Source organism: Pinus tabuliformis, chromosome 6 (genome assembly GCF_031772625.1).
Source record: "Pinus tabuliformis cultivar Carrire ecotype Pingquan chromosome 6, CPIR1, whole genome shotgun sequence".
Taxonomy (NCBI): Eukaryota; Viridiplantae; Streptophyta; class Pinopsida; order Pinales; family Pinaceae; genus Pinus; species Pinus tabuliformis.
In genome coordinates this window covers 1,625,711,217-1,625,732,564 of record NC_142292.1, presented here as the reverse complement: position 1 = coordinate 1,625,732,564, position 21,348 = coordinate 1,625,711,217, and the positions used below count along the sequence as shown (strand labels likewise).

The 21,348-nt window shown below is 40.8% G+C and overlaps 1 protein-coding gene across 1 annotated transcript in view; it reads left to right on the top strand.

The window, feature by feature from the left end:
* LOC149265133 (S-formylglutathione hydrolase-like) overlaps positions 1-20,951 on the top strand; it is a 223,698-nt gene extending 202,747 nt beyond the window's left edge. Inside the window, exon 7 of the mRNA XM_089429144.1 lies at positions 20,519-20,951. Within this exon, the coding sequence (XP_089285270.1) occupies positions 20,519-20,701 (183 nt within the window). The 3' untranslated portion in view covers positions 20,702-20,951. The remainder of the gene's footprint in view (positions 1-20,518) is intronic.
* The last annotated feature ends 397 nt before the right edge of the window (positions 20,952-21,348 follow it).

Sequence of the window (21,348 nt, the reverse complement as noted above, 5' to 3'; positions counted from 1 at the left end):
AGTCTCGGCATACTTATCATAGAACATGCTCTCAGCATGCTCAATGTCAACATGATGATCTCAGCAAGAGTATGGTGATGATCCAAGTATAGATGGAGATATGGTGCAACGGTCATCTTGATGATTGTCATAATGAAGACATAGAATCAAGGTCATAGTGAAGATCTCAAGAAGTCAAGAGACCTCGTTAACATGGTGAAGAAGCAGTAATGAAGATCTTAGTGATGCAGTAGTGATGGCCTCAATGGTGTAGTAATAAGGATGATCTCAGTAGTGACAGAGAAGAGGATTGGTGTCTTGGTCTTGGAGTGGCAGAATAGGTCAAGGGTTTTGGTCTTGGTATTCGTCAATTGAAGATGTCTATAAGAAGAATTTTTGTGTGGGTTTTCCTCTCCAAGAGGGAGAGGTTTTGGCCCTAGCAGGATGCCAATATCTTGTGTTCTTGTCTCTTTGTTTTTGATAGCAGTTTGATGAAGTAATGACACACACTAATAATAAAAAGAAGATCAAGCTAAGAAAAATTGCAAAAGAACTTCACAAATTGTTATCATGCTAAGAGGAATCACTATAATTTTAATTGTCCTAGATTCTTCAACACGTATACCTTGAGGAAAGTGAAGTATCTCATTTGGAGGCTTCTTATTGTATTTTGCTATAAGCATTGTATTTGTTCTTCTATTTTCATTAAGTTTATTTGAGGAGGAGCATTTGCTCTTTTGAGCTCTTTGTAAGCTCCCGTCAAAACCTAAGTCCCTCATTCCCATTAGAGGGCTTCATTTTCAATAATAATACAAAAGGTTTCTTTGAGGGAGCTTGAGGATTATCCTCTTGGCATCCCACCCCTCTCTTTTTGGGAGAGGATCCTTTTGCATGCTTGTTGTTTGAGTTTTGTTTCTTTCCTTCAAGTAGATTTAATTTGCTTAATTTCTAGCATTTCTATTCTCATTTTTTACATGCTATAGATCTAGCAACTCACAATCTTACCTTGAGCTAGTTTAGTGATTCTATTTCTCACTTTATATTGTTCATTTGAGCATTTTAGATCTGATTTCTTGCAGTTGATATAATTTATTTAGTTGCTGATATATATGTCCTCTCATGTAACTATTGTTGGAAACCGAGAGGCTTAATAGTTTAATTTAGATTTCCTTATCCATAGTAATTTCTTGTGAATTTACTTGGTTTCTTATTAAACTTTTATTCTGATTCTTTCATCAAATAATTACCATAACATGAACATGAAGATCACAGAAACAAAAGAACACAAGACATAGGCTCCAAGCCAGGAAAAACCTCTCCAAGGGAAAGACCCAAAAAATTCTCTTCTTATAGAATCAGATCAAAATTGAGACATCCAAGACCCATGGCCATAGAAAACTTCCACCTCTAGATGTCAAGCCAAACCTTCCTTCTTTCTAGCAGATCCATTAGCAAGAGATCAACAACAAGATATATACAAAGACAAAACTTCATTTTTCATGTTGCGGCCCTCCTCATCATCTCTATCCTTTTTTGCGATTTTTTAGATTATAATCCATCAAGTGTGTGTCCAAAAGAGTTCCATCTTCCCTCTATTTATATAGTTCAAAGAGTTGTGAATAGATATGTCCATTGGGGTAAGGCCGACTTGACATGTAGGCCAACTTGGCACCTAGAGGGGTTTTTGACCCAAAATTACATATTTGACCTAGAATTTCTTGTGGGTTTTCCTCTCTAGGAGAGTTTTTGGCCCTAGCTAGTAGCATATATCTTGTATCCACTTTGTTTTATTGATTTTCATGTGTTTGGTAACTGTTTGATGAATAGAACACTATAATAACAACATAAGATGTAACTAACAATCATCAAGACTACAAATTGAAGTAAAAGAATATCACAAGTAGTTATCAAAATAAAGAGAAATCACTCTTTAATCTAGTTGCCCTAGATTTCTCAACAAGTAATAGGTGTTGAAATCTAGGACAATTTTATTTGCTGACAATCATAGGGTTGCTAGCTAGTCAACTGTCAAATGAGGAGAATTTTTTTTATCCTTTGGGTTTCCCACTTTTGGTGGAAAACTGGTAGTTAAGAAATGGTGTCCTTACCTAATAGGAATACACCTCAAAATAAAAACAGATCATTATAAGTTGAAGTACTTATAGGAACATAGGCTATCTTTAGTAGACCAACAAAAATGGGTTATAGAGATGCTAGGTTATACCTTTGAAATTATCCACAATAAAGGAAAAAATATTGTGGCAAACACACTCTCAAAGAAAGAGGAAGATATGGAGGGATTACTATGCGCGATCTACATTCCACAATGTGACTGGGTGGGAGAAACATGGATATAATGGAAGCAAGATGAGAACGTATGCAAGATCATTCAACAACTATAGGAGGGACCTTGATGCGATAGAAAAAAGAGACCTTCAGCAACTTTTGCGTCCTCCTTTCTATGTACTCCTTGCCCTATTGTGTCCTCCTTCCCACGTGTGAGCTGCTCCTTGTGTAACCCAAAGCTAAGGAGAGAGAGAGAAGAAATGAGTGAGATGAGATGATGATAAAATGAATCAACCTCACCTGTATTTATATAATTCACTGGGCTTGTGTGCCACACATTTAACTGCTGGCCGACCTTGACAATTTGTCAAGTAAATACAAATAAGTTCATATCTCCATAAATACTTGTCGGAATCGGATGATCTTTGGATCAATCCTACACCTCTTGACAAGAGGAATCTAGGAAAAATATCAGCTGCTATAAATGAGATGACCCGCATGGAGTTTGGCCCTAGTTTCCAATTTTAACACTCCCTCTCAACTAGGGAGAACTCCATCTGCTAATCTGATTGACCGTCGGTACTGCCCCAACCATCAAATGCATTGCCTTGCACTGCTGGCTCTGCTGAACTATGAAGAAGAAGAAATGATCGAGGATATATCATACCATCCTCCATTGACCCGAAGTCAGTCTCAGAGTGTGTCATACCACTCTCACTGATCCCAAATCAGTGTCATTGATCCCAAATCAATGGAGGTCATCCTAGCATAAGGAGTACAGTAGATACAACTATGCGTCCATCGATAGTACTACTAATGGTCCCTAACCCCATTTCCCTACTCATTGATCAGATGAGAGGCAGCTCCCATGAGTCCCAGGCTGCATGGGTAGGATGCCTCAACAGGAGAACGAATCATCCTGTCCACAGGAGAACGAATCATCCTGTCCAATAATCGTCGCAGGAGAACTAATCATCCTGGTCCATAGGGGAACTAATCATCCTGTCCCACAGTCGCCATGGGAGAACTAACCATGCTGGCCTATAGGAAAACTAATTATCCTGTCCCACAGTCGCCACGGGGTGTCACAGGGGAAGGCTGAACCTTTCACCCTGTACATGGTGCACCACCAGGGGATGGTGAGTCGCCTTGTGGTCGCATGTCGCTCCAAGAAGGACCCCGCAACCCCTTGGAGCTCCCAGAGCTCAATATATGCATCATACACAACCCTCATAAGAGGTCTTTCAACGACACCAAGTCGTTCTTGGAAAGTCAGGAATTTGACCTTTCCCAGGGGCTTTGTCAAAATGTTAGCGACCTGTTCAGCTGTATCGATATGTTGGAGCCTTATTGCTCCCCGCTATACCATATCCCGGATATAGTGGTACTGATATCGATGTGCTTGGAGCGATCATGAAATACGGGATTCTCTGATAAACGAATCCCGCTCTGGTTGTCACACAGGATCACGATAGTATCCAATGTGAATCCAAACAGCTCACTGAAGAGCTTCCGCAACCAGACCGCCTCACAAGAGGCCATACTAGTAGCAATGTACTCTGCCTCGGCAGTGCTCAAAGCCACCGACTTCTGCTTCCTGCTCATCCAGGATATTGAGGTAGATCCCAAAGAGAAACAACACTCGGAAGTGCTCTTTCAGTCCACTACACTGCCTGCCCAATCAGCGTTGGTATATCAAAGAAGTCTCACATCTCCAGCAGTGTATCTCAACCCATGAGTGATTGTGCCACGAAGGTATCTCAACAGTTTCTTGGCACCAATCCAATGTGTGTGGTGAGGCTCAACCATATGTTGACTCAACGTGTTGACTGCAAAGCATATATTCGGACGGGAGTTCACCAAGAACATCAATGCTCCGACAAGTTGACGATACTCGGTAGCATTTTGTAAAACAGGTCCGGCAGCACTACTGCTTAACTTCTTGAAGTCAAGCTCTATCGGGGTAGTCATAGGCTTGCAGTCCACCATACCGAATCTCTCCAATATTTTCACCACATATTTTCCTTGAGATAGGAAAATCTCCTCTGGTTTCTGCCAGACTTCCAGTCCTAGGAAATAGTGCATCAATCCTAGGTCTTTCATCTCGAACTTGGAAGCCAACTCCCTCTTACATTTGAAAATGAGAGGGTCTGCACCTGTTAGAAAGAGGTCGTCAACGTACAACACTAGTATGAGAGGTTTGTCATCTTCAACCTTAAAGTAAAGGTTAGGGTCGGCTTCACTCCTAGTGAATCCCAGCTTCATCAGGTAGCTATCGATCCTCTCATACCACACTCGGGGTGCTTGCTTCAGCCCATAGAGAGCTTTCTTCAACCTGCACACATGAGATTCCCGAACATGAATCTCAAATCCTTCGGGTTGTTCCACATAGACTTCCTCTTTGATTGAACCATGCAAGAATGCAGTCTTGACATCCATCTGATGTAGGTTCCATCCTTGCGAAGCAGTAAGGGCTATGATCGAGTGGATGGTGGTATATCGGGCAACAGGTGCAAATATCTCATCATAGTCTATACCTTCCTTCTGAGAGAAGCCACGAGCGACAAAACGAGCCTTATACTTTTCAACACTTCCATCAATTGCATGCTTTATCTTGCAAAGCCATTTCGAAGTGACAACTGCTTTGTCCTGGGGTTTGGGGACCACATCCCAAACATCGTTTTTCATGATGGACTCATATTCCTCAGTCATAGCATCCTTTCATACTTGATGCTTGACAACTTTTGCAAATGATGAAGGCTCATTTTGGATGATCGTGCTCATGATGGTCAAGTATCCCTGATACCTAGCCGACTTCTTACTTTACCGAAAAGTCCCTCTGGGTGCAATGTGTCCTTCAGCATCATCAAGCGTCCCCCTAAGCCATGAAGAGAAGGCCTCTTCTTAGAAGAGGAAGGCTCTTGTGGAGGGGGATCAATAGGATCCATAGTTTCTTCCACATCGGGCATTGTCTCATCCTCCTTTTCCTTCGGTTCCTTGGTGTCAGCTTCTTTAGATCCCCTTTGAGTAGGAAGATTGTCAACTTTGCTAAGAGCCATATCTTCGTCAAAGGTGACATCATGGCTAATCTCGATTTCCCTTTGACCAACCACATAGATTCTATAGCCCTTAGTATTTTCGCTATAGCCCACGAAGATTCCTTTCTTTCCAGATGCACCCAATTTATTCCTTTTCTCCTTCGGCACATGAAAATATATAGGACTTCCAAAGATTCTAAAATGAGATACGTCAGGTTTCTTACCAGTGAACATCTCTTCAGGCATCTTGGAACCCAATGCTTGGTGAGGGCATCGGTTTTGCACATATACGACGGTATTCGCAGCTTCGGCCCATAGAAACTTTGGAAGTCTTTGATCATGGAGCATAGCACGGACAACTTCCACAATCATACGATTCTTCCTTTCCGCCACACCGTTCTGCTCAGGAGTATATGGTGTTGTAGTCTCCCTCTTAATGCCAGCCTCTTTGCAAAAGTCATGGAACTCATTGGATTCATACTTAGTCCCATTATCAGTCCTTAAGATCTTGATTTTCTTTTCGGTTTGATTCTCGATCAAGGCTTTGAAGTGACAAAACCAAGTGAACACTTCATCCTTCTTTTTCAAGAAGTATATCCAAGTCTTGCGAGAATAATCATCTGTAAAAGTGAGGTAATATAAATATCCTCCCAAGGAGTTCATAGGCATCATACCAGATATGTCTGAGTGAACCAACTGCAATATATCGGAGGTCTTGCTTTGGCTTGAGGGGAATGGTCCCCTTTTGAGCTTCTCTTCGGCACATCCAGGACATACACTTTTTTGCTCTACTCGTAACTCGGGCATCTCTGTCACCATTTGTCTTGCATTGGGTAGAGATTTATAATGAAGGTGAGCAAACCTCCGATGCCATAGTTCGGACTGAAGTGATTTGTCCCAAGACATGACACCCAGCGGGCTTCCTCCGACCTAACATAATGAATCGACTCGAAACCCAAGAGTGAAAGCTTCTTTAAAATTCTTTTTCCATACACATACCTTGCCATCGATGAAGGTCACCTTGTAGCCTTTGTCTTCCATTGTCGAAACGGACACCAGGTTCTTTTTGAGATCAGGTACATATAGGACTTCTTGCAAATGAATTGTATTACCTTGATTCAATTTAAGAGTGACATTCCCTACGCCTTTCACGGGATATTTTGCGTTGTCCCCAAGAACAATTTCCAGGTTGGTCTCCTTCTCTATCAGATTAGAGAGAGCTTCTTTGTAACCAGTGAAGTGCCTTGAGGCACCACTATCAATAAGCCAATTTCCCAGCGAGTCTGAGGGAGCAGTAGTAGAGAGGGCCGCTGGTAGACAATATTCATCTTGCTTATTGTTAACAACATTAGATTCATACCTGGAGTTTCTTGCTTTCTTGAAGGGTTGTCCTCTCCCTAGATTTCCGACATTTCTTTTACCTCTGCCATTGGACCTGCCATTCCTTTGATTGCCTTGAGAGTGATTTTGATCATTCATGGTGTGAGTCCTCTTATCACGGCACTACCTCGCATAGTGGCCCATTTTGTTGCAATTGTAACATCGTCCTTTTATTCCACCCTTCGGTCCAACCTTTCCTTTGGATTTAGCCCCAGAATTGTTTCTTCTTTTAGCATGAGAAGAAAAGGCAGAGGGATTGCCTTTAAGTGGGGGCAGTTCTTGCTATTCCATCCTTGTTTCTTCTTGAATACATCTAGCCATCAATTCCTCAAATCCTGGGATGACATTATTGTTGAGAAGAGTAGTCCTGAATATATACCATTTAGGTGGCAATCCTCCAAGAGTTGTGATAGTCATTTCCCTGTCAGGAACTACTTCCCCGATAGATAGGAGATCATTCTTGATCTCTGCGATCCTTAAGAAATATGCTTGCATACTCTCATTTTTGCCCTTCTTAATTTCCTTCAGCTTATTTCTAAGGAACAAAACTTGATTTGCATCATTAACTTTAAATAAACTCACCAGTCTATCGTAGATTTCCTTGGAGGTGGTCAAGTCGGAAACATAGGCCACCAAGCACTTGTCAATAGAGTCCTGGATGATCTTCTTTGCTTTGACTTCTCCCTTGGTCCAATTGCTTTTGGTAGCAGCGGATGCATTTGATGGAGGCACAACAATATTGCCTCTCACATGGTCCAACACTTCCTGATCTTCTAAAGTCAGATCGAGAGACATCTTCCATCCGTGATAGTCAGAGTTCTCACGGAGCTTGTCTTCAGCGGGGAAGAGTGTTGAGGACCCCATGAAGTTTTAGGATAGCCTTGCCAACTTTCGGTGATTGTTCTTGCTCTTTCTCTTGCTTGGGCTTTGTCTTCACCTCACCTCTGATACCATGTTAAATTATGGTATGTTCTATGCTTAGAACAGTTTACTTCTTTTCTTCTTATTAGCCATTGATTAGCAATCACATATACATTAAGTAAAGTGCAGATAGAACATTAAACGATCGACAGAAAACAAGCCAAGACAAGAGACACAAGATGTGGTGGCTAGCCAGGGACAAACCCCAATGCGGGGAAACCCTTTGATCAAATCTTCTTTTATCTTCAATAGTTCAGCAGAGAGAAATAGTACAAAATGAGAATTCTGTAATTTTATATCAGCAGCAGCAAACCCTAAATCAACAAAGTCAAACAAGATGAAATTGACCTCCAATATGCTTGGTCAATTTCTCGGTCAGCTAGTCTTTGAACAGCTTGAAGAATCAGCCCTTAAACAACCCCAAATACACATTCAAACTACAATTGACTGAAGTCAACCTGCTGCCCCCGAACGAGGGCAATCAACGCTAGTCAAACTTGAGGTCAGATTGCCTCGATTTTCATGCCAAAAAGTGCGGCCTGCCTAGGAGAGGCAGCCACATTAAAACTGCACTCTTCAAAAGTCAATGCTTGGTCAACGCTGGTCAAAGAGACCTTCAACAGCTTCTACGTCCTCCTTGCCCTACTGCGTCCTCCTCCTTCCCATGTGTGAGCTGCTCCTTGTGAAACCCAAAGCTAAGGAGAGAGAGAGAAGAAATGAGTGAGATGAGATGATGATAAAATGAATCAATCTCACTTGTATTTATATGATTCACTGGGCATGTGTGCCACACATTTAACTGCTGGCCGACCTTGACAATTTGTCAAGTAAATACAAATAAATTCATATCTCCATAAATACTTGTCGGAATCGGATGATCTTTAGATCAATCCTACACCTCTCGACAAGAGGAATCTAGGAAAAATACCAGCTTCTATAAATGAGATGATCCACATGGAGTTTGGCCCTAGTTGCCAATTGTAACAAATTCTGAAGATTATTGTAAGTGACAAAGACCCAATTTTCACTTGAAACTCTTGGATTGAATTATTTTCTTGTTTGGGTACTCAATTGGCTCACAACTCTTCTTACCATCTTCAACTGATGGGCAAGCTGAGATTGTGAATAAATGTTTAGAAGGATATCTACATTTGATAAACTAACACAATGGGTCACATGGTTTCCCTTGGCAAAATTGTGGTACAACACATCCTTCCATACTTCATAAAAATGTCTCCATTTATGGCACTGCATTGATATCATCCTCCATCTATCATATTACCCTTGAAAGGGACTATAAAGGCTCAAGTAGTTGAGGACCACATAGAGCACCAACAAAAGGTTCTAAAACTATTGAGGGACAACTTAGTTATTGTACAAAATAGGATGAAACAACAAGCATATCAACATCGCATTGAAAGATAATTTGAAGTGGGGGATTGAGTATATGTGAGACTACAACCATATAAACAAATGTCACTCAAGCGACAAAAGGACAATAAATTAGCACTTCATTATTTGGCCCCTATAAGGTGTTGCAAAGGATTGGAAGTATGGATTACGAATTGGAGTTGTGTCCATCTTCACATGTACTTCTAGCCTTCCATGTTTCTTGCTTAAAGAAGGTAATTGGTGACAAGATCCCAATCCAAACTATTTTACTAGAAGTTAATGAAGAAGGGAAAATTATACTAGAATTAGAAACAATCTTGGAAACAAGGCTTAAGCAATTGAGAAATTGAGCAATCACTGAGGACCTCGTCAATTGGAAGAACCTAGCACTGGAAGAGGTGACATGGGAAGATGAGTTTTTCATGCATAAACATTTGTAGTTAGCCAAGTGTTGAGGAAAACACTTGTTTGAAGGGCAGGGGCATTTCAAGACCTATATAAGCCCCATGTTAACCCTAAAACTCCTTATTAATCCCTAGATATTGAGTTATTGCATTTCTAATGGTATATTGTTATGTCTAGAACCTTTCATTATACCCTTTGTCTCTTATATATATATATACACTAGGAAGACCTAGTCTTAGGATCATCAAATCTGGTCTTGTACATTATATTTGTTGTAAAAGGAGGTTTTCCCCTCGAAGTGAACTATAACTATTGGTTTCTTATCATTTTGAAGGCGCAAGGTTCATAACAACATATCCTAACTAAGGGATATGATCGTTCAATATTTTTGACTAGTCAATATGTGTATGTTTAAACTTCAAACTAACTAATGGACATGACAGTTCATCCATAATGACTAGTCAATGTATTTAAGTATACGATTACATGGCATTGAATCAATCAACATCTCATGTCTCAATCAATCATTATTCAATTATATTATAATATCCTATATGGATTTGAACTACCATTCATTTCCATGTTGGATATTTTCTCGGTACTAAATTGTTGTCCATTACATCTACCCTATGCATAAGTTGTGTGCTTCTCTATGGTATGTCTCTGGTTCTACCACGTTGTCATTTGTGATGATTTTTGTTATGCTAATAATGCATGTTAACCTAATTAGCGAGACAAGTCCAAATGGGGCCTGTGTCCCCTATCCTTTGTGTTAAAACACAAATATGTGAGGGCACATGTCTTGTGAATAGGGCATGTGCCAAATATGTGTTGAACACTTGTCCCCACCGTGTCTTTCGTAAAAGAGCCCTGCGGTCTGTAAAAACCAATGTTGTTAAAAGCGCGAGCGAGATTAAATCGGCGCCGGGAATAAAGCGGAAAAAATCGGAAAAAGCGGGAAAAAAGTGTTTGGTACAAAAATATTCATTTTTTTTCAATTTTTTTAATATCTAAACCATCTACAACATAAAATAAATACATTGACACATAAATATGATAAGAAAAGTAAAACTAATATATAAGATGTTTAATATCATTTCTAGCGCTAAAATCACACATAACATTGAATCATGTCCTGAATAGTAAGTCCTGACTCCTGAGTCCCAGCTCAGCCTCAAAATAATAAAATATCAACAAAAAATATGACCAAAAAAAATCCAAATTTTCATTATAAAACTCGCTGCCCCACGCCCCCGAGCTTTTTTGTGAAAAAAGCGGCAAAAAAATTTTTAGGAGCTTTTTTCCCATAAAAAGCGCGATTAAATCGGCTTAGGGTTTTGGGCAAGTGGATTTTAGTTTCTAAATTCAAAAGAAAAATTGAATCTTTGTCCAAATTTCATTTTTGTTTGTGTAATTCATTAATTTGTTATATATATATATATATATATATATATATATATATATGTTCACGTGGAAAATACATTTATATTCCATATGATAAATACACATGTTTCGGTCCTCGAGGGGCTATTCATTCTTAACAAGGCTCGAAACCATGACATCAAAGCTCATCATGTCACTTGTGGGACTTGAACCTAGGTGGGGAGGACCCCAATCATTCCTCCCAACCACCATATATATATATGACGTATCCTCAGTTTTCTGTTTTTGGGGTTTCCATGTCTAGTGTTGGACAGTCGTATTTCCATGTCGTCTATGTCCCATGTCATCATGTCATGTGACTTAGAAAGTAAGTTTGGTTAAATTAGTGCATATGTTGATCTCTTTACTACAGTTAGCTTAATTGCTATTAAATTAATTATCATTATTGTTCTTATGTGTTAGTACCTCCATTGTACCCTAAACACTAGATTCATTGTCTAATATAATGCTATCTATTGTGGTGCGTTAGAGGGCTTTCTGCATGAGTGATTGAGGTGGAGAAAGTGCACACAATATTAATCACTACAAGTCTCCAACTAATTTAGGTTCTCTAGCTTTGCTAGGGAACCTTGAATTCCACGCCATACATTTTATATGCTGGAGAGAGGAGAAAAAGATCTATAGGAAGCACTTTTGTTGCTCTTAGTTCTCACATCCAAGCATAGTCGAGGATTATTCTTTTATGTAAAAGATTGAATGTAGTTATTTTGACCTATCCTTGGAACTTGCTATTGGAGGATGACTTGGTGGTTATACAGAATCTGATCAACACTAATCGAGCCTGATCTGTAGATATTGATGAGGATTCAGAGACAAGTTTGTTCACGCCTAGGACAAGTATCTCACCTCTTTTTGCACACACTTGACATCCCTTTGATCACCAATCAGGCCAACACTTGTTATTTGCATATTAAGCATGCAATCTATGCCCATCTAAACCTACCTGACTGTCATGTCTATCATGGTGTAACTGATGGCTGCTATATAGCTTCCCCAAGTGCCCCTCTATCATGGTACAATTGATGGTAAATTGCATATCGTTTCTTGAGAACTATTTTAAAATTTAATCTTGTTCAAGTGACCACTGAAGAATTGAAGAGCCACTATTCACAAACACACTTTGTGACTGCACACTTCAGTGGTGGAAAAGGTAACAATCTCTGTCGTTGAATTTTTAGGAGGTTGAGTTCCTTGTTGATTTTGGAGATTATCCAACCAACTGCAAGGATCCTAGTCTTGATGAATATTAAATGGTGCCCTGGCAAATACCTTAAGATTGAAGATTGCACGAGCTAATTGAGCACAATGATTGACATATGCCAAACAAGCAAATGACCCAATGACCTCTTTATGCCTTTCCTTCCTATGACCCAACGACTTCTTTATTGCTCCTTGTTGCGGATGCCCTTCATGTTCCAATGAAAGTTGCTGAGAATTTGCATGACTATGCTTACTGATATTGGCACAAATGTCATTCTTTGATGTGTGTTTTTGGTCGGGATGGTCCTTACATGAAAGTGGGCAAGCATATTTTTGTGCAAGATGCTTAGTATGAGCTGGTCCACCAATATTGTTGCACCAACCAACAGAACCACAAGTCGAAGAGAAGGCATACATTCACTTTTGGTGTAGAATTGCGAGGAGGTAGATGGTTGATCTACACATTTGTTGATGAGGCCTTTGAGATTCTGCCAATGGAGAATGAAGAATGGTTCAAGCTTAGTGCCAACTAATATCATTATAAGGAGAGTGATGTGCAAATACTGTCATTTTTGAATGCCAAGAACCAATTGAAATAGAGGGAATTGCTTGATTGGGTGAAAAAAGACAAGGGTACACCTTTTGAGCATAAGATAGTCTTGAAGGAGCCCTCTAGTTGCTGTCCAGGTTACCAAAAGATGATCACTTATAGAGGACACCTACAGTGCCCCAGACAAAACACTGACATAACAAACCAGTTAGAGGGATATGATGGCAACCAACCTACAGTCTACAAGTGATAGGTTCTCTGTTGTTGCCCCCGTGTTATAACTACTAATGTTTAGTGGGTGTGCCTGTTATGATATGTGCTATGCAGGTAAAAGGATGCAGTGACATACTAGTTAATAACAAAAAATTCTGTTTGTTGTACAGTGTTTTTTGTCTTTACCCATGTGTGCCTTTAAGGTCATATCACAGGATTAGATTTTGAATTAGTAACAACTTTAGGTTGTTCTTAATCTTTATCAAAGTAGTGAGAACTAGTGATTTATCCTAATGGGTCCACGACAATAAAAAATGGATTTACGTTTTATATCTCTGGTTGATTTTGTGTTGAAGAACTATTGAAGTTTCGTGGCTAAAATTGTGATAGAAGTTTGGTCGAAAAGTTGTTACATGGCCTTGGAGAAGTCCTCGGAATCTCAAAAAGTAGCTAAGATAAAAGTGCATGCAGAGGTAACAATGTGGTGTAGGGGAGGTAATACCTTTGCACTCTGCACCTTGCATGGAAAGACAAGCTCAAGCTGCCATCCATGTGAAGGTAAGGTTATGTGGGGCAGAATGATATCTCCATACTTCACATGCAGCATAGTAAAATAAGGCAAAGAATTGGAAGGCAAGGAACTAGGCATAAGGCACGAGGTAAAATGCCAAATGGTGGAAGAGGCTTAGGGAACTTGGAGTATTTGGGGACAAGGAGATGTGCAGATCCCAAGTGGGTGAGATGCGAGCTCAGGCCAAACAGTCAGGATCTATTATGCAACCTCCACCCACATATATTTAATGGGACTTGGAGCTGTGCTGTTGAAAAGTCAGTTGGAAATGCATGCAGACCTTATTGGCTGTGCAACATGTTAGCACCTAAATCTGCCTTAGGCTGAAGGAAGGCAAAAATTAGGGTAACCACAAACCACGCTCAGTCTGGTAGCTAGCCCTACCAGAGCAGGAGAGGGCTCTCTCCGAGTCACGCTCAGTGAATAGATAATCGAAAATGGTCTGAGATGACTTACAATGCAATATTTACCTTAGGCTAGTAAGTGAATAGGGATTCGGGAAACAATTTTTATGAATGACCGAGCTTTTGGGATGTTATGGGACTGGCGCTCAGCAAAGAACAGAGAATTTAATACAAAGGCACAAATTATTCTGTGAGGCAAGGTAGGCGGAAAATGTAACAAGTTAGTTTGAGGTACTGCGGCATGAATAGATCGCTGAAGAAAGTGAAAAGGGCATAGTGACATGAATCCTTTTCAACAGAAGAATAACACTGAATATGAAATTTTCCCACAGGCAGAGCAATAAAATTGAATTCTACCTAATCTCACTCAGAAAATTTCACTGGAAATGAACATGAATTGAATTATGAAACATAACGAAATACATATGAAAACATAAGAGACACATTTGCTACACTTACAACCACAAGAATCTCATGAAATAGAGTTGCTGCCTTTCATTAATTCTCTGTCAAAAATACACAGTGAAGAAACAAAGTTTCTTTCCCACAGTCTCCCAGAAGTTACAAGCCAACCAACCTTTTGCAAATAACTTGCATACATTATATAGAATGTGTGAGGAAGAGATAGAACGCCCAAGGGTTGGGGAGTTACTCGAATCATTACAAAATGGAGATGGAGAGCCAACCATCAGCTATAGGTGCAGCGCAGCAAACATGACATTTGGCTTGGGGTGACCGTTTGCCTTCCTTCGCCACTTGGATAGAAGCCAATCTGGAGAAAAAACTCTTTAAATGCCGCCTTTGGTGCCAAAAAACCAAAGTGTAGATGAGCGGGCCCACTTGGAGAAGTCGCGAACCGAAATTTCGTGAAATGGAAGCAAATTGGCAATTTTTTCCTCTGTGCGCCGCGCCATTTTTCTGTGCGTCGCGCTACTTTGGGACCTGTTTTGGGGCACTTGTAGGTGTCCAAAATGTGCCCAAGTGGGCTTGCTGGAAAGCCTGTCCTGTCTACTTCCTAACCCAACTGGAATTTTCAAATTTGGTGCTCATTTGCCCCTCCAAATCTTCATTCTCCCAAGACTGCTTTCTGTGTGTCAAAAAAGTGGCAGAGAGGCCATTTTTGGGTGTTTTTTGACCTTTAGGAGACCCAGATCTTGCCCAAATCTCTTGCCCGGACACCAGTAGTCGTAATTTTCGATGCTGAATCCAAATCTGCAAGCCATTTCTCAATTGGAGCCAGGGAGAAAATCCCTGTTTTTTACCCAAAAAATTATCAAGTGACCAAAATTTCCCCAAATTTTTTGAAATTTGGGCTGGAGGATCTCTATGGGGTGCTATGATGGGCCAAGGAAGCCTCAGCCAAGATTCGAAGCCGATCTTGCTCTTTTGCCCTCTTTGCCCTTCTTGTTGCTTTCCTCAATTTTGCTTTCAAGTTCCTTATCCGGGCTTGTGCACTCATGTTTCGCACCCTGTAACGGAAAGCCATATGTCTCAATAGAGCAAGGTCTTGGTCGGCTTTGTCTAGCAGCCTCTCCAAATGCATGTTGACCCTCTCAAGGTTGGCCTCCCGATCCTCATTGATTGCTTGCTCCAAAGATGTGAGCGCAACCCTTCTTCTTTGAGCAGCTTGGCGATGCTCACGGATGTTCTGCAGCTCCATGATCCTCTGTTGGTCCTCAAGCTGTTTGTTTCTCCGCTCCAGATAGTTCATGTTCCACTTGGCCCTTTCCAAGTCGAGGGACAACGACTCAATCACTGACTGCTGCTCCTGGATTATCTCTATAAGCTCCGCATTTGTTGGTTCTGCATCTGTCTCATCATCCTGTAGGAGAACAAACTCGGTCTCTCGCTGACTTGATGGCCCTTCCTCCTGCACTGGCTCCTTACCCTTACCCTGCTCCTGTGATGCTGATGTCAGAAGCGAGGCCCCTTCCACCCCGGGTGGAGATAACACTCGCTTTGCTGCTGCAAATAAGGGTCTACTGCCTTTCTGATAGGTGATGTACACTGGCATAGTGGCAATCTCATGTCGCTTATACCGATGAGATGGGCCCCCTACCTCATGTTCTGCCTTTGAAACCACCTGTGGAGCGCTGAAGAAGTCACGGGAGATGAAGTCCTCCCAAGCAATACCCTGCAATCCCAACTGATGGTCTACCAAAATCTGGATAAGGGCAAAGTGATACACACTGTTGAGCTGCTGTCGAGGGGTCTTGTGCTGCATGAAATTTCTCATCCTCTCTATGTTCCCGCAGATGAAAAATGGGAGGTTCATCATCCGCACCCTGGTAAAGTGCATGAGCAACCTGATGTGATAGGCATAAAGGCGAGAAAACCTCCCCTCGCAACTGAAGTACTTCATGATCAATTTCATGAGCGGGGCATACTCATCTTTCAGAAATCTGAATGGAAAAACTCTCGTGAGGTGGCTCAAACAGCTGTCTTTGATGTAAGGCTCATAATGATGCCTCTCTACCTTCTTTTTCTTATGCCACTGCTCTCCAATGTTTGGTATGCCTGTTGCCACTGATATGGTCTCGGGTGTCAATGTGAAAGTGACCCCAGCCAAGATAGACTGTCCTCCATGTAGGTGAAGTGCAAAAAGTCGGGCCAACTCATGATGAACTCTGACATTTGCCACCCTCTAACAAAATTCGAAACATGCTAAGTGCTGGAAACAAGACATAGCAAGAGGGCATGCCTGCAACTCGGTGAGGGTGTTTGGTTCGTCTCTAAGATGTCTGCCACTCCGGTGATGTCTCCTTTGGGCCCTTTCTCCCGAAGCTGTGTCACTGTGGGTCTCCTCCTCATACTCTGATGAAACTTCGGATGCCATTACTACTGTTTGTACCCTGAGTTTTATGTTGCCCTTGAATTCCAATGAAGCTGGTAGCTGCTCTGAAAATCTGCCGCCAAGGGGACAATAAAACAGGGAGTATTAGGAGGGGAATGATGAAATAGGAATAGGGGTTTAAAGGGAGAGATTTATCAGGGATTTGGGAGTAGTTTGGGTATAGGGTTGATGGGGTAGGGTTTGAAACATATTGGCAGCCTTGTCACTGTAGCATAAACCCTAGGATCATGATTTCTTTGTTTCTCTTTTGTTGGCTTTATAAAAATGTTTGCACTTGATTTATACCCCTACCACCATGCTATCCCTTTCAAGTTTTGATGCAAGAACGGAGGTAGGTGGCCTACCTTTCAAATTTGGTGAGCATCCAAAAATTTTTAGGCAGATTGGATAGTTTCTGGGCTTTATATCTCTGTGCGCCGCGCGCCGGGTATGCGCCGTGCCAGTGTTGTATTTACACAGTGGACGGGCCCTGTGTGCGCCGCGCTCCTTGGTGTGTGCGCCGCACGCTATGAAAACACCCAAATTTCTTCCTAATTGTTTGACTCTTTAACCCTTTGACCATGCACCCCTCTTCCACAGCTTTGCTTGCCCAATAAGCTGGTCCTATGGTGATTTTGCATTAACCAAACAGTGGAGGAATAGGGAGAGGGTTTGGTAGTGACTTAGGGTAGGGGTTTAGGAAAAATGACAAGGAAGGATGGGGAAAAATGATAGGTGAGGGGAATAGGTGAGTGGAGTGAAACCTTGGCAATATCAACACAAATTTACAACCCCAACCCTCGTTTTCTTGGTGATTTTCTCATGGTTGACATTATGCATTTTGGGTGACATTCGACCTCTTCACAAACACCATATCCTTGACAAAATTTGATGAGCAGGTGATGTCATAAGGCTTACCTCTCAATTTGATAGCCTTCACCAAAGTTTGAAGTGGTTTGGCATTGTTTCTTGGCCGCTGGACTGTGTGCGCCGCGCCTGTGCAATCTTTCAACGGCGGGCTGGCTGCGTGTGCGCCGCGCCCGGTGAGTGCGCCGCGCTCCTGGGTATGTGCGCCGCGCGCTCTAGAACCTGCTCTCAATCACTTCCAACGCTCCAATCTCACACTCACGCCTTTGCAAATGTCTTCTCCAAGTCTTGTAGCAGCACAATGCCTTTGCTTTGGGTCAAAACATGTATTTATAGCCTTGGAGGAGATGGGTTTAATTTTTGCCTCTTTGAAAACCCATTTTTCTAATGTTGTGTTTTGCACTTTTTCATTGACTTTTAAACACACTGATTTTCACTTTCCCTTTGACATTTTGGCTCAAATGATGAAATTTTCGGCACCTCTTTGCAGGGACTGTATGATATAGCATTTGGCCATGTAAATCATAACTGCATCTGAAAAGTCAACTGGTGATTTTTTTTGGAAAATTTTGTCATAAATGACCTTGTTTGACTTTTCTTCAAAACAGAGTTTTGAAGAAGAGTCGATGTCTATCCACGTGACGATGAAGCTCTCTGAACCATAGTTGTATAAGGGCCTCCCTCTGGCCTGCATGGCTTGTTCTGGACATGTTTTCAAAGACCAAATTGATGAATTCCTAGACCCAAACATAAAAATGACTTTGTCCTGTAAAGGACCAGACCTTGACTGTCATGAACTTCGGTGATTATGGACAAAGACCTGAGCCAGCAGGAGCCAGACATGAGGGAAAATGATTAGCATAACTTTCTCTGTCAGATCATGGCATGCCCCTAGCGAAATGCAGCTGAGTGAATGGAGCGGGACACCTAAAATTGAAATGCACAAAGAGTTTTGATCTCTGACGGAGGGCTGACCAGACCGACTCTAACACAATATAAAACCTGGTTTGTAAACTGCACAACACCACTTACCACACTGTCTGCAGTATTGCTCGGATTAACTCTTTCATAGATGCTCAAGACTCACAGGTTGCTTCCTAGCTGGCAGGTGATGTGGCTGCTCAGAGTGCTGGCATCTGTCCCCCTTCGACCAATCACAGAGACCAATCACAGGGTGCCACATGAGAGTCAGAGAAAGCCAAAAAATCTTACTGTTGAATTCAAAATGCCAGGGGACAAGGGGTGCAAGACTGTAACTGACCTGTTACTATTTCTTGGGAAAATGGTTGGTTGTTGGCCTTCCCTATACCCTTGAGTTGCAGACAGAAAAAGAAGGTGCAAGTATGAGGCAATGACGATTAAGAAGGAAAAGGGAGGATAGATTGGAGGTGCCTGGGAGCAGACGAGATAGAAGGCATTCTGCAGGTTGTGTTGATGCCAGATTTGCACTTATTGCAGAGGTTGGAGGGTTTGACTTGGACAGAAGCTGATTGACTGGTTTGTGGAAGAGTTCTGAGTGCACTTAGAAGTTAGGGCATTTGCCACCGTAATTGTATCTCCTGAGTAAAAGCCCAGAGAGCCTTCTAACTGAGAAAGCATTAATATAGCTAGAGCAAGATGGACATTTCTAGCTAGAGTTTTTTCCAAGGTGATTTTCTCCAGGTTATCTCGTGTTATTGTGTTTATGTGATTGCATTGAATTAATTCTGTTCATAGACTAGTTGAAGAAAATTCGATCCCTCTTTAGCACAACAGCTTATTAAAGCTTTAAGATTTGTGTTGATTTTATTCCACACTAAGACACTAAGGCCATAATGCCTAAGATTATTGATCAGTCACAACTTGTTCTCAGTTGTATACTGCTTTAAGGATTCTAGTTCACGACATTGAATCAAGTTGTCTCCAGTTGCTGCAGTGTCAAGTGGGTGTGTGTAAATGGATCTATTATGGTTCACGGCCACACTACTGACGAATAATGTGCTATTTTTGTGTTGTTCATGCTTCTTGTTTGACTGGTTTGAGACACACTGTCGTCACAGCTCTGTTGTTAATTTGTTATAGTATATTCAAAAGACAACTCAATTCTCTTGTTCCTTCTTTTACAGCCCATGTTTGGAACTGGTTTTTGTTGTTAGCGAAGAGATGCCATTTGGTGAGCAATGCCATTTATTTTTTATAAGATGACGATGACGGAGTTTAGTTTAAGACGTTGACATGGTCAAGATAGAAGGGCATAATTTTCTTTGAAGAATGTGCTCTATTATCAAAATCGTTCTCATGTTTCTTAGGTTCCAAGATGGGGTGATCCATATCGTTTTTATGTTTGCCACCTGCCAACATGTGGAAGTCCCATGCTCTGCTTTTTGTTGTCAAGTTGCGGTGATATTTTGTTTGTTATGCCTGGGGTGACTTTCAATTTCAAGTAGTTATTGTTTCCAAACGAATTTATGTACTGACATGCATTTCAAGCGCATATCTTCTGATATGGTGCACTGGTGCATGACTCGCCTTATGTGTTTGAAACTTTGATGCGTTCCTTCAAATTTTGAAACTGTTCATCTCCTCGACTGTTTTGATTCCGTTGCCAGGTTTTCTTTCCATTAAAATGCTATGCGCTGGTTAGAATGAGATTACTTTTCTGTTTATGTTCTTCCAAACAAGAATTTTCACATCCCAGTCATGCTTGCATCCATAATTCCAAATGTCACATTCTATTCATTCATGGAATTTCACGTGTTTCTGTATCTCGTACATTTATCTATAGGTTCCATCTATAAATTTCAAAACCAATCGGGTTTTTATTGCAACTTTTGACACGCCTATGTTACCTTGCCCAGATGAATGGTAACGCTTGCCCATTCAGTTTCATCGTTTTTGCCTTTTTCTGTATAGAATACTTTGATGGTTGTGGCATATTCGAGTAAACAGACAACATTGATTAGGCCTAAGAACTAATTCCATTTCTTTTAACATTGCTTCCTGTTAGTTTATCATACTTGCAGCGTGTATCATTATCATATGTTTTGTGGATTTCAGGGTGAAGAAGATAAGTTTCTACACAACCAGCTGCTACCCCATAAATTTGAGGAGGCGTGTAAGATAGCTAATGTTCCTTTGACTTTGCGGTTGCAGCCGGGATATGATCATTCATTCTTCTTCATTGCCACCTTTATAGATGAACACATTGAGCATCACTCAAAAGCTCTTCATGCTTCATGAAAAACTCTGGACGTTTGACGTATATAGAGGGAGAGAGGGATCTGGATATTATTGTCATTAGATTATTATGGTTATATTGTGAATAGGTGGCCCATAAGTAGTTTTAAGCTCTAGCATGAGTGGACTTAAGAAGCTTTCTTTAAGTGGGATTACAGCCTACTTTTGTAATGTTTTCTGGTTAAATGATACTCAACCAGGCAAGAATTAATATCAAAGTTATAGTAGTACATATCTATTTCATATTTCTTAATTCGAACGTTACATTATGATGACTTCTTTCTGAATGCATGTTATAGATCTGTACCGTCCTCTAAGACAGTTTTAGATTTTTCGACTTCCACATTATGCGTCGGATGGAAATATAATAGGTCGATTGTACGGTCGTTTTGTAATTAGTTTTGGGAAATGATGATTATAATTTATTAAGATAAATTTTAATTTATTAGAGGTTAAATAAATTTGATGATAAATTGATTTGTTTAACATTTTTTATAAGATAAGAAAGTAAGTTTTTTTTTTTTTTTTCTTTGGTTTTTATAAGTTATGAAGGTCTGCGTTTTTACAAATATTGGAACTGTGTTATAATGTGTCTGTAAAGTGCAATCTAAGATGGTGTTTTTTATTCTCTATTTTCTTATTCTTTTAGT